The sequence below is a fragment of the Enhydra lutris genome, unplaced genomic scaffold, assembly GCF_002288905.1.
Source record: "Enhydra lutris kenyoni isolate GAN:26980312 unplaced genomic scaffold, ASM228890v2 scaffoldscaffold19, whole genome shotgun sequence".
In the NCBI taxonomy this organism is placed as follows: Eukaryota; Metazoa; Chordata; class Mammalia; order Carnivora; family Mustelidae; genus Enhydra; species Enhydra lutris.
This window is the reverse complement of record NW_019154103.1, coordinates 38,515,916-38,533,626: the sequence shown is the minus strand read 5'-3', so window position 1 is coordinate 38,533,626 and position 17,711 is coordinate 38,515,916. Positions and strand designations below refer to the sequence as shown.

The 17,711-nt window shown below is 49.2% G+C and overlaps 1 protein-coding gene across 1 annotated transcript in view; it reads left to right on the top strand.

Moving 5' to 3' along the window:
- The first annotated feature begins 318 nt into the window (after positions 1–318).
- Positions 319–17,711, top strand: part of LOC111148449 (PR/SET domain 6) — a 100,781-nt gene continuing 83,388 nt past the window's right edge. The window contains exons 1-2 of the mRNA XM_022505001.1: positions 319–898; positions 9,869–10,176. Coding sequence (XP_022360709.1) covers positions 319–898; positions 9,869–10,176 — 888 coding nt within the window. The remainder of the gene's footprint in view (positions 899–9,868; positions 10,177–17,711) is intronic.

Below are 17,711 nucleotides of genomic sequence, written 5' to 3'. Positions count from 1 at the left end.
GGGGGCTACCTCCTGCCGCCGAGTTGTGCGGACGAGCGCCCTCGCGCCGGGCTTCAACTTGCGGGCCGGGAGCTGGGCTCCCCGGGTTGGAAGCAAGGCGGGGTGCACGGAGCTCCCTTCGAGCGGCGCCGCCGCTTCAGAGTAAACTTTGCGCCCTAGCGGAGTTGGAAAGAGGGAGCCGCGGCGCCGGGCGGCAGCAGTAGGAGCCCGGAGCTCAGCTCTCGCTCCGGGGTCTGGGCGGTCATTCTCCCCAGCCCTGGGGCCCGGCTCACGCGCACCCTCCTCTCTACCCTCTGCCCCCAGCTTGAGAGGTCGGACATGCTGAAGCCGGGAGACCCCGGCGGCTCGGCCTTTCTCAAAGTGGACCCAGCCTATCTGCAGCACTGGCAGCAACTCTTCCCGCACGGCGGCAGCGGCGGCCCGCTCAAGGGCGGCGGCGCCGCGGGTCCCCTGGGCGCGCCGCAGCCTCTCCAGCCGCCGCCGCCTCCGGAGCGCGCAGAGCCTCCGCCGGACAGCTTGCGGCCGCGGCCCGCGTCGCTCTCCTCCGCCTCCTCTACTCCGGCGTCGTCCTCCACCTCGGCCTCCTCTGCCTCCTCTTGCGCCGCCGCGGCCGCCGCGGCCGCCGCGCTGGCGGGTCTCTCGGCCCTGCCCGTGGCGCAGCTGCCGGTGTTCGCGCCTCTGGCCGCCGCCGCCGTCGCCGCGGAGCCGCTACCCCCCAAGGACCTGTGCCTCGGCGCCGCCTCGGGCCCGGGCCCTTCCAAGTGCGCCGGCAGCGGCGGGGACCTGCGGGGCGGCCCGCGCTTCCGCTGCAGCGCGGAGGAGCTGGACTATTACCTGTACGGCCAGCAGCGCATGGAGATCATCCCGCTCAACCAGCACACCAGCGACCCCAACAACCGTACGTAGCTGCAGCCCGCGCGCTCTCCAGGGGCGCGGGCGCCGTCCAGCGCGGGCGCCCAGCGGGGAAGCGGGGCGGATGAGCCGAGCTGGGACTTCGGGGGGTGGGCTGGTCCAGGCCGCGGCTGTGCACCTCTTAGACCATTGTGGCAAAATTTTCCCGTTAGAGAAAGCGAGAGAACGTATGGGAAGCCGGGTGGCACCTTGGGGTTCCCTTTTCCTTTCCCCCTCATTCCCTGCTTCGCAGCCCCGCGTATTTAAACCCGAGCTGCTCGAGGACCGGCCACACAGATCTCTGGCCTCCCGTGGGATTGTGCCCGGGGCCGGGCGGGTACGAGCAGCGCACGCGGGAGCTTAGCTTGGCCTCAGTGGGACACGGGAGGGACGCTCAGTTTTTCTGGGGACCGTGAATTCCAGGGCTTGTGTCTCCTTCTCCATACCTTGCTTCTGGAGTTAACTTCATCTGCTTATTTTCGGGCCGCCGGGTTGTCAGGGGACCCGCTGAAAGCCGCTGGAGTAAGAATTTTGGATGACACTGGGTCAGTTTCTTCTCGCAGGCATGCATTATTATTAGGTCTTCTATTTATTTAGAAAGGAGAAAAAGAAAAATTGTCAGCTGCTTAATGAGAAAACATTTCCAACTGTAGGGTGGGGTCGTTCCCTGCGGATCCCGCGTTCTCCCTGCACCCGCGATCGTTTAAACATTCGGAATCCGTAGGCACGCTTGTTGGTTTACTTGTTTTGTTTTGTTTTAAGGATTGTGACAGTGGTTTAGTATTAGCGGCGTACTTTCCTTGTTGCCCAGTAAAGGGCAAATGCCTAATTCAAAAATTAGGCAAAAGGCTAATTAGAGCTCGAGAGTCTCTTCTAGCTTCGATGCCTATATTCAGAGTTTCAAACGCTGCTCACAAGTACAAGCTCTGTTTTAAGGTCTCGCAACAAAAGGCTAAATGAAGGCCAAGAATGTGCATTGGTGCACACCCAGTTCTTTTTGGTAGTGTCAGAAGTTATGATGTGAACACCTAAGGCATTGGTGTAGGTGTTCCACATAGTTCCAGAGATCTCTGGAGAGAATATTAAAGGTGAAGAGAGTCAGGTTGAAAGCAGTAGAGGATTTGCAAGCTCAGCGCTCACTTGGCCCTTTTCATCTCATTCCTTCCTTAAGTTCCTGCAGGAGGAAAGTTGATGATCAACACGTATAATCATTCTATTTTGAGTAAGCCCCTTCCTGCAGAATGGCTACTGCTCCCTGAACTTCTTAATTCCCTGAACTTCTTAATTCGTTGTAAAAGCAAAATAACTACAGGTTTTAGCTAAAGGACTCCCAGAGTCATTACTTCGATGAGGATACACTAGACAAGAGCCTAGGGATGGCGGTATTTCAGTCTTTTCATAAGGGATGGGGATCGTTTTTCTGATGGAGATAATTATTACTAACAAAAAAGAGCAGTTATATTTACTTTTTCCCTCTCCAGAGCTTGAGGGTAAAGTACTGGTTTAAAATGAGGGTTTCTCCTCGAATTTGCCCTGTGTATTTTAGAACTTTAGAAGATTTGATAAAATTATATTGTCCTAATGGATTAAAAAAAAAACCCATTTACTTCCTCCTGAATTTCTTGACTATGTTGTTTTCACAAACAGTTCTTTTTTTAAAAAATGTGAATTAAAAAGGCAAGAAACGCTTTGGAAAAGACAGTTCTGAAATATAGGCATTGTGGCCTGAGCGTGCCTCATCAAACTTGCAGTTTCTCTGCTGAATTAAATGAATGTCGGAAAAGATGGCAGCAGCAGCACGCTAAACCTCTGGCTGTGCCCTGGGCTCCTGTATTGTTCACAGTGCAGTCTTAAGGTTCGGTGCATTTTCAGAAGAAAACCTAGATTAATCTGAGAAAGAATTGGGAGAGATTGCTAATTAATATGTGGTTATTGAGCCATTGGATCATCCAGGTAACATTTTCCTCTGGACGGAGGAAATGGATTATGATTTATTTAAATTATTCCCATTGTGTTAATCTTCCGGTATCCCCTTTTAAGTCGACTGACTGAACTGCTTCCCTGTGCAAAGTGCGGGGAGTGGGGGGGGGGGCCACAGAAGGCAGAGAAAGGCAGTTTGTCCTATTAGAGGTTACACTTCTCGTTGTTTCCTAATTAAAGGGCCTTTGAGAAAGAAAATGGAAAGCTGAGGTAGCTTTGTGTAATGCTGGCCGAGGGGGCCTGTCATCCTTCCAGAAACTTCTCTGGGCCAGAGTACACACTCATTGGAAACCTTGGGATGTGTTTTCCAAAGATAGAGTGAGAAGTGCTTGAGTTTAATCTGGGGGGGGCGCGGCGGAGAGGGGGTCAAAACAAAATCGAAATGCAAAGGGTGGGAAACTTTAGGCCCCCCACTTCTCGGGGGAAGTTGGTCTGTTACTTGGAAGGTGGTGAAAACCAGAGCTGCTGCTTATTCCCATGTTATATGAGGGTGGGGGTGACATGGGGTGGGGTGAGGGGCTGCCAAGAAGGGAAGCATCTGTTAATTTTTCTCCCCTGCACACACTTTCCTAGTTTCCTTTTAGGTTCTTGCCATCTGCTTGTAGAAGCAATCTGTGAAGTGACCACTCTGCATTGCTTCATTCTATTATTTTGTATTTAAAAGGATGTTGAGTCATTTTCTTTCTCTTACAAGGCTAAAAAAGGGACCCCCTCAATTCTCTTCCCTTTACAAGAGTCCCTCTTTGCCTGGGAGCAACAACCCAGTAACACGTGTGAATCATTAACACTCGCTTCACCTTGAAACTTTACTGGCATCTTTGGCCGAGACCTCAGTTAAGGCATAGCGGAGGGTCCTGTAGTTTGCTTTCACACGAAAGGACTTAAAAACAGCAGACACTGTATATGCTGGCTGGGGTGAACTCTTCCCATATATTTCTCTTATCCCTGTGGGTTTATTCCACCATGGAAGTACACTTTCTCCTGACTCTCTGCATGCCTATTTGCCTCCTTTTTTCACCTCCCGAATCCCGGTGGGCGGTGGCATAACAGAAATGGAAGATGGGGCCTTTCTTCCGTGTCTTGTATTACCGTCCGCCCGCATTTGCTGCCTGGTTGCCTAAAGCCGCTGATTAGGTCAGGCTCCTCCGCTGTTTGCCTCTTCTCGGCTTGGGGAGCTGGTGCCTTGCTTGAGACCCCGTCACTCCTCTTGGAAGGTAGGGAAAGGCGGCCACAGGGCGCCCCTGGTGTTTGTACGAATGATACCGGGCAGTGCCTCGGGCCTGGCTGATTGCCTTTGCAGACCTTCCAGGGAAGGTGTTCCTTTTTTCCATCTGGGAGGGAGTTGGCAGCTAAGCCCTCCCCGGAGGGGTCTCTCCGCGTGGGATGGGGACGCTTTGCAACTTCCCCAGCTGGAGGTCTCTGCCTCCTTGCACGTTGGGGAAGCCTTGCTATGCAGGGAACAGTGGAGGGAACAGCACTGGCAGGTGCTCAGGTGTCAGAGTAGGGCGCGAGGCTTTTATCTTAGTAGCGCCACCCTTTCCAAGGGCTGGGGGAGAGGGGTTTTGTAAGAGAAGGGAATCCGGGGTTTGTCCAGTAGCCGTTAGAGAGAGAGATGGGGAGAGCACGCTAAAAGGAGGGTACTATCAGACCTGCCCCAGTCTCTTCCCATCCAGCTGGAAAACGCAGGTCCTATTTGGGGGAGCTCCCGAGCCCAGTAACCCCACAGTGGGGTCTTCCTGCCACTAAGGCCCAGGCTCCGCTGCTCCTGCCCAGCGTCCCCGCTGTCAGCCGCCAGCGACTTAGATTTCAGACCTAGTCCCTTGTGGGAGGGAGGCTGGGAGCCAGCGTGTGGGCTTTCGTGTTCTATTTTTCTTTTTCTCTTTTCTCTCTTTTTGTGTGCAGGCCCAGCCCCATCCCGTAACACACATGATTTAGCTATTTTACATCATTCGTTATCTAGCGCCCTGAAACTTAACATAGAGCCATATATTAGATTGAGGTTAGACGAGGTGGCGACTGTTTATTTAAGGTGATAAAATGGTCCATCAGCAGTAATCTCCATCGATATGTGCCACCAGGAGATGAAGGATGAGGGGACAAGCCACAATTAATTGCCCTATGGTTTTGTAGGGGAGAGTGGAGCCAGCCCAGGCCCGCTTCGATCTCCTCTCCCTCCTATTCATCATCTCTGTGTTGTGTATGGCCGCCTCGCAGGGGCAGGGGCCAGCCAGGTTTATCTCGGCGCAATATTCTCCCGCCCGCACACCCCGGCGCTCCCATTTAATTTATTAATACAGTCATCGGAAGACAAGTAAAATCCACATTGCGTCCCCCCCTTTCTGTTCCTCCCCCTTTTGTCTCTCGCTCTTGGTCCCTGGGCCAAGCCGGCAGCCAGGCGGAGCGGGGGAAGCCCTGTGCCTGTGCGATTTCGCCGGGAGCTTTAAACTCGCCTAGAGAGAGCGCTCCAGAAGGTTCCGCGCGCCCACAGTCGGCTCCCCTCACCGGCGGTCGGGGCTAGCCTGCCTCGCCTTCTGGACGCGCCTCTGGGGCCTCTCCCGGGAGCCCGAAAGGCTCCAGTGGGGCGGAGGCCGAGCAGCCGCGGGGAGGGGGCGGTGTCGCGGCCACTTAGGTCTCGTCGGGGAGCCCCCGGCTGGCAGGGAGGGGCCGAGGCCTTCAAGGTTCGGACTTGGGTGCCGGACCTCCAGCCGGCCTGGGCCTGGCCATCCGCCCCGTCCCGTCTAGCCTCTGGCGCGCGAGGGCTGGCTGCAGAGCGCAGGCTGGAGGCCGGGGGCGTGCACCCCGGTGTGGGAGCCTCTGGCCGCGGCGCCCTGCTTGCCCCCAGTCTCCGGACCCCGGCAACCCCGCGCCCGCGCCCGGAGCGCGCACGCCGCTACCAGCAGGCGGCACTCCCGGGGCGCTTCGCCGGCCGGGATCGGTGGGCGCCCGCCCCGCTGGGCTCGGCCTGTGGGCCTGGGGGCCACGACCTCCCCAGCGGTCGGGGACGATTTATAACTTGGCTGTTACTGCCGCCCAAGCGGGGAGGCAGGCTTCTCAGCTGAATCTCGGTGTCCTTTCCAGAGGATGAGTGAGGGCAGGCGGAGGCCTAAAGGCGTCGTGGAGCCGAGGCTTGGTCTGGTGGGGGTTTTCCCCGCGGGTCCTGGCTCTGCCGGGGCCCACACGCGTCCGTCAGCCTCCCCAGACAGCAAAGAAGGCCCGAAACGTTTTAAATTTCACCTTTCCTAGAACGCGAAGTGAAACACCAGGAAAGAAAACCATGGCCTGCTTCCCCCCCCCACTTTACCTTCAAATAGCTCCGTTTTCAGTTGCAAAAGTTGTGTGTGTAGTGGGAAAAATACTCCAACAGTACACAAGGGTATGAAATGAAGAGTGAAAGTCTGCTTTTCGTTACACTTGGCCTGGCCTTCCCAAGTCAGGGGGTGAATTCAGTCTGTAACCTGGTGCTCCCTCCTCTCATTCAGGGGTGCAGAAACAGGAGCACTGACAGACCTACTAGAGACAGAGGAGGGAGGGACCATGATCTCTCCTATCGCCAAATCCTAGAAATAGCGTTGCACAGTATCTTGCTTGGAGATTTCTGATTATGTTTCTCACAGATATAGAAAACACTTTACAAATAATAATTAGGGACTTACGGAAAATTACCCTTTTATTTTAGGATAACCCAAGAACGTTTATTTGCTTACTCTTTATGAATACAAATAGACTTGTATTATGTATTTCCTGGCGTGGAATGTTGTGTGTAATGTATGTGTGATATACATTTTGGAGGGGTGCAGTTGGGGCATCTAGTCAGCTTGTCCCTCAGACCTCCTCTTATAGGTGTTTATGGCTCTTCTCTAGAAAACACTCTGTTAGAATGTTTGTCTCACTGTGACGCTTTTCTCAACCCCTGAGTAATAACTGAACTTGTCTGAGGCATCTTCACAGTCTTCTGGGACCCTGAGACATAGAGTAAGAGGCCAGGTGTTTTCAATGGCAGAGGTTTTGTATATTAAAAAACAACAAGGTATAAGATGTAATTGGATGGCATTGGTCAACTTCTCCAGCAGAATATTTTGATGGAAGCACGAGGTGGTTTATCAGTTAAGACTCACGTAATTAAAGTGAATTGGCCTCCCTTTTGCTGCTGTGGACTTCATACACCAGTAGTCTTCTACATATTGGGAGAAACTCTGCTTTTTCTAAAGCAAAATGCCACTATTAAGTTTTTCAACACCGCTGGAGACCGTTGAAACTTAGGTAGAAGAGAGTTTCGGAGGACCGCTTGGAGGAAGGGCTGGCCATAGTTTTAGCCTGTGTAACAAATATGGGGAGTGTGTTTGCTGTCTGTGGGGGTGGTGGCCGGAGTTGGTATTTTTCCTCCTTATTTTATTACTGATGTATTTGATCTGATAGTACAAGTTGCGGAGATGTGGGAAGTTGACAGGATCTCTGGTGTGGATGGGTGGGGAGTGAATACCAAATGCTCTTGCTCCTTACCCTGTGCCTGGTTGAGCCAGCCAGAAAGGGAAAGGGAGTTAAGCAGCACCCTGGAGTGATTTGATTTTTATTTTTTACGGGGCATGTTGCCTTTGCTTATTGCCATTTGTTTTAAGCTGTTTTTGCTACGATGCTGAAAGGTCATCTCTGAGGTCAGACACTAAAATTCAGAATCCAGGGTATCATCTGTTCACTTTCCGATACGTTTAACCTCCCCAAACCCAAGTGTGGGAGAGAGATGCAGAAATCTCTGCAATTTGCTGATGCTAGAGCAATTTTTGTGCCCCCCCATAATGCTTTCAGTGAAATACTTCAGTTCTATTGATTATGTGTTTGGGTATAAAACTCTCCCAGCTTTCACTGGTCTCCGTAGATCTTTAGATCTGGAGGCTTTGAAGTCATCCAAACCTGACTGAATCTTTCTACCACTTTCTAATTTCTGATCCTTGGTCTCGTTAAAATTGCCCATGAAGCCTCAAATTGCCTCATCTGCAAAATGGGGATCATGATACGATATTTGGTTCAAGATAGGTGTCTGGAATGCCATAGGCACTGGGTGACTTTGAATTTTTATCATCTTTCTTTCTTTCCATTCCCCCCTTGTCATGAAGTTGTCGTTTTTCACAGTCAGAACCTTGAGAGGATGTGTGAAGCGTTTCTGGAAGGGCTGACATATGGTAAGGTTAGGGATACTTTCCACCTAGGCTCTAACGTCCAAAGCAGAGCCTGATGCTCTACTTGGATTAGTTGGTGTTACTGGGAGAGGGGGCCTTTGTGTGATGGACGCCCAGAGGCATGGGCACTTCCCCACCTGTAGAAACAGGTTGCTGCTTTTCACTTGGGGGGACTGGGACCCCTCCAGGAGGGGTCTGACCCCTGCAGTCAGAGAGTCCCTCATTTCCTGGGCTTTCTTGGGAGGAGTGCGGGATAGGGGGCTGAGGGGAAGCATGGCCGACTGGAGCCCTTCTCCAATGAGATGGGATGAAACAAATGGCAAAACCAGGGTTCGCGCCCCGCAGCGGGGTTTACCTTTAGGGGTTCCTTCCTTGAAGATTCCTCAGTGATTCTCTTTGTCAAAGGTTACCTGGGCTTTCCTCTGTCTTAGCACGGAGGGGACACAGAGCGATCCCCCAGGCCTGGCAGCGACCAAAGCCAGGTGCAAGAGCTAGGAGGATCCGAATGTGCCCCACTTCCCGCCATCCATCCGTTCGTCCGTCTGTCCGTCCCTAGCCACAGGGCTCCCTTGCGTAGGGGGTGAGGCACTGTGGCTCCCCAGGGAGGCTGGGCTGGGGAGGCCGGGTCATGCTGGCAGGCGCCGAGGCTGCCTCGCTGAGGCAGGTCTGCAGGGCCAGGGCGCAGACACCGCGGCTCCGCCAGGCCCATTAATAACCCGGAGGGCGCTGCGATCCGACAGCGCGGTCGCCGCAGGCCCTGCTTCCCGCGGCCGCCTGGCCTTTTCCCATCCAGTCCGAGTGCAGGGACCCTGGGCATCCACAGCCACCCGACCCAGCGGGAGGGCAAGTGTCCCCTTGCGCTGCTGGCTGCTCTGGGGGGCGTCAGAGAGGGAGCCTTGTTCACAACAGTTGTCCTTCGCTTACAAGTCCTGAGAATTGCTTGCGGCCATGGGGATCAACCCTCTGGGCAAGAGTTGGGGCCCTCGCCACTGAACCGTTACCCTGATCCTTAAATTTGCAATTTATTCCTTTTTGGCTTCTGGGAACAGCTTGAATTCCAGCATAGGCACTCCAAACCCACCAGAACAGTCCCCCCTTTTCCACCCGTGGCCAGAGCGGGCTCCATCACAGACCCCAGTGCCAGTGCGCCCTCATTGGCCAGTGTCTGATGTGCTGGAGGCCACCGGCGGGCCACGGTGACTCTGCACTCTGGCGCAGGCACCAGGGAGTGGGTGGGTCCCTACAGAGTAAGCAGGGCGCTCTGTGCTGGGCTGGTAGCCCACCTGCCCCAGTGGTTTTAGAAGGATCTTCTAAAATTGTAGAAAGAAGAAAACCAATTATACTCAGGCGACCAAAGTAGAATCTCTCTGAGACAGAAGGTTGAGCAAGAGATGGGGGTCTGCTCCTGGCACCGTGAGAAACACACCTGCAAACCCCTGGTCAAGAGAGGACTCCCGGGAGCAGGGGAGAGGAGCAGAGGGAACTAGAGAAAGAAGGGAAGAAGGAGAGAGAGACACACCTCGAGGAGTAGAAAGCAGGCCATGGGGGATCCTCAGCGAGAGCCACACCATCCACACCCAGCTCGCCAGCCTTTTGGGACACGGCGGGGGTGGGGGGGGGGTTGCCCCCTACCGGGCCGATTTGGGTGCGGCAATTTCCCTCTCCCCACCTTCCCAGGGGCTTCGGCGGCCTACAGGGCTCACTCGGCGGGTGGCTTCCCGGGAGGGGATGGGGTGGTCTCGGGGTCTCTCTCCCCGAGGAGGGGCCGCCTGGAGCGGCGGGTTAACCTTCTTCCTTCCCTCCCTCCCGCCCGTCTCCGGCAGGTTGCGACATGTGTGCGGACAACCGCAACGGCGAGTGTCCCATGCACGGGCCGCTGCACTCGCTGCGCCGGCTCGTGGGCACCAGCAGCGCCGCGGCCGCCGCGCCGCCGCCGGAGCTGCCCGAGTGGCTCCGGGACCTGCCGCGGGAGGTGTGCCTGTGCACCAGCACCGTGCCCGGCCTGGCCTACGGCATCTGCGCGGCGCAGAGGATCCAGCAGGGCACCTGGATCGGGCCCTTCCAGGGCGTCCTTCTGCCCCCGGAGAAGGTGCAGGCCGGCGCAGTGAGGAACACACAGCATCTCTGGGAGGTAAGCCCCTCTTGGCCCAGCACTTTGCCAGCCCTTTGGAGCTTTGGCGGGCGAAGAGCCTGGCCCTTGGTGGTGGGGGCGGGGAACAGCTTTGGGGAGAGTCTCCCTTGTTCTCCAGATGGCAGTGGAAGATAGGTTTCTCTGGTCATGCAAATGCCAAGGTGTCCACAGCACCTGCAGAAAGGAGGTGCCTGCTTTGGCCTGGCCCAGCAGGAACCCAGCGGGAAGACGGGGCCTCCAGGTTTCTGTGTGTAACAAACCTCTGTTCCCGCTGGGTTGGATTTGACTGTTGGTCTCCCTGGGTCTTGAGAGAAAGAAAAGCCAGCAGAGGTGACAGAGCAGAGGAAGCTGGGGCATTGGGGTGTAAGCTAGGTGAATTTTGTGTCCCATTCCGAGTTCTTCCAGGATGGTTTCGGGCACTGGGCAAGAAGGAACATAAGCATAAACGGGAGGAAGAGTCAGGCTTCTTTTCTCAGATAAAACCATTTTTCTTAATGCTGAAGTGGAGAGCCTGGGGCATGTTTCATAACTTTCAGAGTGTCCCAAGGAAGCAAAATTACCTCATGAGTCAGAAAAATCACAAATTCTGCTTCTTCTCGGACAAAGTACAATCATGCAGCCTTCCACAAGACAGAGGATCAAAACAGAGGGAAACTCGGAGCACTTTGATATCGCCCAATTAATGATATTATTTCAGTGGCACAATCTTACCTCAGGCTATTATTTAAAAATCAGCAGTGTATTTGAAAAATGTTAATCTGAGATTTCTCCCAGAGCTTTACCATTGATTTCTGAGATCCAGCGCTGAAGAGGCAGATTCTTAGCCATAGGTGGTCCCCCCAACTAGCTTTAGCCACCTCTCATCTATGGAGTGATTTCTGACATACAAGATGGTGGAAGTCTTACCCCTTAGGGCCATATGTAAATGTCACAGAGGCCAGGCAATATAATGGGAGTAGCCAGAAAAGAAAGTCTGTCAAGAGGCCTGCTTGGCCAGGACCTTAAGGCTCCGTTAATGGGTCATTTCTGCGTACACTCATTGTGTCATACACTTGGTTGCTGGCCTGTCAGGATGGGCATGCTCCCTGTGAGCTGCCGCCTAGTCACTGACTAAAACTCGGGGGACTCAGTAACCCACTCAGATTTTCGCTGAGCCCTCCAGCCAGCACCGTCTTAGGCCCTGGAGACACAGTGTTGTGAAAAACAAATCTGGTCTCCACAAGCATTCCATGAAGGTTGGCATGGGGCACTGGGGCCTGAGCTGGTAAAACCCCCTTTGATGGGGGGGCGGGGAGCTAAGTGGTTAAACTCACAGCCCAGGAGCCCAAGGTGGTAACATGGTGGCCATGGGCCGCACACCCCACCCTTATCCAGGCTCCCAGCTTCCATTTCGCTCCTAAACTGGAAAAAACAATGACACATTTTTAATCTTTCAGGATGAGATTTCTTGAGCGAGGAAGAAAATGTTGGGCGTCTTTATGTCACCAAAGAGTGCCTTTCTTTCTTTCTTTCTTTCTTTTTTTTTTTTAAACAGATTTTTTTTTTTATAGGAAAACGGCAGGAGAAAATGGCTTGGTACGTAGAGCCAGGTTAGAATTTAGAGCTTTTTGGATTGGAAAAACTGACAAGTGGGGAATAATCAAAGCATCTGGTTTTGAAATATTTCCCAGTTGGTTTTTGTTTCTGACTAATTAGTTGTAACCTCCAATGCGGTTTAAAGTTTATAAAACACTTCCAGGCACTTTTCATGTTCCAGTAGTGTTATTAGGAGCTCTAATACCCTACAGTTTAAGGTCTGCCAATACTTTTCCGAGGAGATGGTGAAGCAGTTGTTTAAGGGTACAGATTTGTTCCATCTGCAAATGGTAAAATTGAACACTGTCATATTGCCCTCTGATGCCCCAGGTTTGGAGTTCATCTATTTTTAGAGTGTCAGGGGAGGGAGTCATAAACATGAAAAAAAAAAAAAAAAAAAAAACCAACAACCCAATAGTTCATTGTTTCGTTTTGCTTTAAAGGATCTGGATATGAATGGGATGTTGGCTGGAGATCACTACACAAACAGAATATAATGATAGATATTAATACCGAAAAGTATAGAGCCTTCTTTTTGTGCTTTTCCTTGCACTTGATTAACTTAAAATTCTGTCGAAATAAGGAGGGTGGGAATTGAGCGATGTTGTTGATGCCTCAGTGGAGAGGAAGTGCGTCTTCCCTGTTGTTTTAGGTACGGGAGTTGGTTCTGTGTTAGAAAGACTTGCTGGGTGTGTGCGTGCTTGAATCCTCTCCAGATCCTTCCTTGTAGATTCAGAACATGATCTATTTATTTTTATCATCTGTTAGAACAGTTAGAATAAGCAAATATTGCGGGGATGGAAGGGATATTAAAAGTGATCAAAACTGCAACTGTGCAAAATGTATCTGTCCCCTGAGTGAACCTATAAAATGTGACAGAGCACGGCCAGGTAACTTAGGGCCAATGTCCATTTGTAAGATAAAACACTTACTCTAATAGGTTTCAGGTTTTTATTCGTATGATTATTTTTATGCCATGAAGTCTGAGTTTATTTTTAATTTTAAGCTTTATGATTTTTTTTTTTAACGAAACATGACACTTTGAATTTAGTCAAATTTACGACGGGAGAGTCTAAGTGTTAGATTGTTCCTGAAATGTTAGTCTTTGCTTTCAAACCTAAATTCTCTTGTGGAAAAAGTCGTCATCATCATCGTATTCTTCCTATTAAGAAAGATTCCATCATCGGAATACACGGTAGATCTATAGGAAATTTTTAGCACTAATTAATGACTCGTAATAATTATCCATTAAAAAAACATTCTTTTCTTTTTTTTTTTTTAAAGATTTTGTTTATTTGACAAAAAGAGAGGAAGAAAACAAAAAGAAGGAGGAGAGGCGGGCGGGGGGGGGGGGGGGGAGCAGGCCCCCCACTGAGCAGAGAGCCCGACATGGGGCTCTATCCCAGGACCCCGAGATCATGACCCGGGCCGAAGGCAGAGACTCAACCCACTGAGCCACCCAGGCGCCCCCCAAAAAACACATTATTTTAGACATCTTCCAGATTATCAGGTCGACATAAAGCAGATCTTTAAAAACTTAAAAGCAGTCGAATTGTTACTATTTCATTTTAAAAGTCAATTGGAATCGTCTCTCTTGCTCACATTTTTTTTCAAGTCACTTGCTGATGAAGAAATGTCTTTATATTTAGAGTTCAATACTCGGGGCCTGGCTGGATCTTACCGGGGTTACTTATCTTTATTTCAGTACAATAAATGGATGGCTAATCTTTCCCCGTCACTATTTCCAAGTAGATGATGGATCTTTGTTTCAGTTTACAGCCCGTTGTTTTTAGTACGGCTGTACTTTATTATACACATGAAGGCTTATTACAGAAACAATCAGATTCACCTTTAGTTACTGCTTTTGTTTAATCATTAAAAGCTCTATTTTCTTTGTAGAAAATGACTTTTTAATATTTAACATACATCAGCCGTGGGGAGCTTATTTGATTGTTCTGTCAGTATGCTGTCATCTTTTAGTTAATATTTGCTTTGTGCTAATCCTGGTTCTTAAAAATATAGCAACTTAAAGGAAGTTCAATATCATTCCATTACCTTCAATATATTTTGGGCTCTTTGGGGGTATCTGAGGGAAATTCTAGGAGTTGTTTTTTTTTTTTTTTTTTTTTTTTTTTTTTTTTTTTTTAAAGCCAGGAGCCCAGGTGATTTTTTTTTTTTTTTCTTTTGTAGTTTAAGGAGATTAACAACTAAAAGCCAAATTACTATCTTTTTTTTTTTTTTTTTTTTTGGCCAGTTTCATTTAGAATCTGGCTTTTACAGAAAATAATAAAATAATTTTACAAAAAATAATAAATTCACTGAGTTTAAAACAAAAACATTACAGGATGGATTAAACAATCACTCGCTTTTGCTTATATACATTTATTCCAGCAAGACTTGGATGCATGGTATATTTCTAGCTCTTTGGCCAAAATGAGAAAAGTCTTTCTGAACATTTTGCAAAGAAAACATAGTCTTTCTCAGCAATTAGGTCTTTTTGATGAGAGTGAGATAATCTTGTTCTAATGTGTTTTCTAATAAAGAAATGAAAGGCACGTTTGATTTCAACATTTATGAAAACATTATCTCAATTATTAATGTGCCCCTTTTCCCTTGAGATAAATTAATCTAGTTGCACATGGTTTCCCCTTTCTGCTTAACATCAGAATTTAATGTGACTGGACCTGAGGAATGTATGTCGTGCAAACCTAAAATTCTATTGGATATAAAATACGGAAGTTTAAAATAAAGTTACAGTTTAATTAAGATGGGCCAGAATTACCCAGGCCTTTATATCAGAGTCTGATTTGACAGGGAATTTTAGGGACAATGATAAAATTAATCGCACTTGTTTTCACCCTCGAAAAATTACGCTGCTAATTGAAATAACGTAGTGACTTGTTAAGATTACAGTCAAGGTACTAGAGAGGGCTCTAATTTTATAGAATCTGTCTTTGCCTCAGTAAATTTCAGTGTCTTGTTTTCATTTACACTATGTGAAAACCTTCATTATTTTTCTTCAGAAAAGCAAGGGGGGATAACATAATGTGGGGCATTTTTTTTGTGTGGTTTGATTTTATGCCATAATATTTTAGATTTAATAAGAGATTTGCTTCTAAGCAAATGGTCAATTTTTCATCATTACCATTTAGCTTAGGTCAAAAGACATTGATGAAACCAATATTAAAAATATATTACACATTGCTAAATGTTTATATTTCAAAACCATCACTGGCAATTGGTGCTTGAAGGAAATGAATTGGCTTCATATTTTAAATGCATTACTTATATTTTTTTTATCATCACCCAATTCCACGTAGAGTACTGTACTCACTTGTATATATATTTAGATGTTGAAAAGACAATTTAAAATTAATCATTTAAAATGAAATGAAAATCACTTAAAAATTTGATTGAAATCATTTTAAAATTGTTCCCGTGATAGTGTTATAATTACATAGTCCACGGTTTTGCTTTACAGACTTTGGCTTATTGGGCCCGATTTACCAAAGCACCAAGGGATAGAAATATGTGGCCGTTCCCAATCATATTGAACTAGAAATTGTGCTTCTTAGTAATTTATCATTTCATATAATGGACTGCATGTCAGCGTGGTTTTGAATATGTCCATTTCATGAACTCTAAATAATTTCTCCTTAAGAATAAACTGGAGTCCTATTCCTATGATGCCTACAATTTGCAGAGGAACAGCTGGTGTATCTCTTCAGCTTTGCCTCATTTGATTTGAAGATGTCTGTGATAGCGGTGCCCATTTGATAGAGTGCGAGCATTTTGTAGTTTTACATAAACTGTACAACCATCTGCCGCCTCTTGGAATGGTTTCCAGCATTGTGTTAAAAAATCAAAACTTCGCACTCCAAGTCGGCTTTGCAGGGGCCTGTGAAAGTCCTTCTTTTAAAGGGTTTATGTCTCGCCCTGCCCAGTGCCACCCATGGTTTTCTTTTTTTTTTTTTTTAAAGATTTATTTATTTATTTGACAGAGATCACAAGTAGGCAGAGAGGCAGGCACAGAGAGAGGGGGAAGCAGGCTCACTGCTGAGCAGAGAGGCCGATGCAGGGCTCGATCCCAGGACCCTGGGATCATGACCCGAGCCAAAGGCAGAGAGGCTTTAACCCACTGAGCCACCCAGGCACCCCACACCCGTGGTTTTCTCCCATCCAAGTACTAACCAGGCCCGACCCTGCTTAGCACACACCCGTGGTTTTCTAAGTCCAAAACTGATACCGCTTAAAAAAAAAAACAAAAACCAAAAAACCAAAACAACAACGTCGATAGCAGCCATTTGGAAATTCTCACACGAGTGAGGTTTAATCCAAATATGCATGTGACGTGACAGGGCCTCAGTTGCAAATACTTTATGAAGAGTGATGTGTTCTGTATCTCAGGACTCTTTTTCTCATTAGTCAGTTCCTTTTATCTATTGTTTACAGATCACTCCTCTTATTGATAGCATTTTGTCCATGCAGAGGAAATAACTCATAAGTATGTCTTGTCACAACTGCCTATTTCCTGACCTCCTATGCTTTCTGTCCCCCCTTTTTTCCACACTGACTTTAACCATAGGGTCAAGAAATTAAAGTCAGAAACTCAGCCTTTAACCATAGGGTCAAGAAATTAAAGTCAGAAACTCAGACTGCCCCCACCCCCTACTCCCGCCCCCGGTAGCGGGCGAGCCCAATGAAAATGTGTTTATGGTCATGTTGGGCCCAAAGAACCTGCAGGGGAGCCTCTTTATTTTATTATTTTACTGTGTCGTTTCAAGCACTTTGAATTATCCGAGGAACTGTCTTTTGTTACCCGGAGATCACGTAACGGCGCGCGTATAATATGACGGGTTTTTCCCGATTTGATGGAATACAAGAAAGGGCCTGTTCCTTAATCAGGAGTCAGGTCCACGATACCCACATCCCCTCGTGCTGCTGAGCGGAAGAATGCCGTGCCTAGACCCGCTGCGGGACTGCCTCGCTCTCTTCCTCGCTTGCTCTTCCCCCGCAACCCCCGCCTCCCGAATCTTCCAGGCTCCAAAGCTTTCATGAGTTCAGACATTCCTTGTGTATTTACACAAGAAATACAGGCTCCGGGATAGCTACTTAGCATAAAAGCCAGAGAAGCCGGAGCAGAATATTCTTTTCCTTGTAAGCCTTTGCCACCTCGCTCAGATAAGTTACAGAATTCCATTATCCAAATTGTTACACATGTGTGACAGAGGTTGACCTTTTGTCATGTCAATCCTTTTTGTGTAGGCCCCAGGCTCCAGCCTAATGGCTCAAACCCTGATTTACTCACTGTAATAAGGGCAGGAGGTCAAGCAATTGTCAGGCTGTCCTCTTCTTGGAGCCTGGTTGAAGGCTGTTAACACAAAGCTTTTCAAAGTGAATTTACAACCAGCACCACTGACAGAGGCCAATCAGCGCACCATAAATGTCAGGTTAGTGAGATTGAGCAGTAAGTAAAGTAGTGACAGCACGCTATTGGCTGGAATCAATTGGCCAAGGTTGAACTGAGAAGAGAAGCGTAGGGGTGGTGGGCCCCGGGAGGGCGCTAAGTGTGCAGCCTGGGTTTCCAGGTGGGAGCGCGGAGACGTACCTGTTGGGTGGGGGAGGGTCTCTGCATCCCCCCGGCCCCCCTCTGAAGCTTGGTGGTAGAGAAGGGACCAGCATTAGAAAGGAGAGGGAGCCAAACTGTGAACGGCGTGGGGTTTCCAATACCAAGGGGACGCAGGCAGCGCCTCCCCGTTCAGCCAAAAGGTAATTATTGTTGTTCAAACTCCACAACCCTAATGGGGATGTGCACAGAGGCGCAGACACAAAGGAACATTCCCCCCCCCCCCCCACTCCCCTGCTCTTCTCGGGGCCATAAGCAATGCCAAACTTTCGTGGAAGTCACTAATGAGTGATTATGGGTTGAGGGCCTGAATATCCATGAGGTGGGGTTCCCT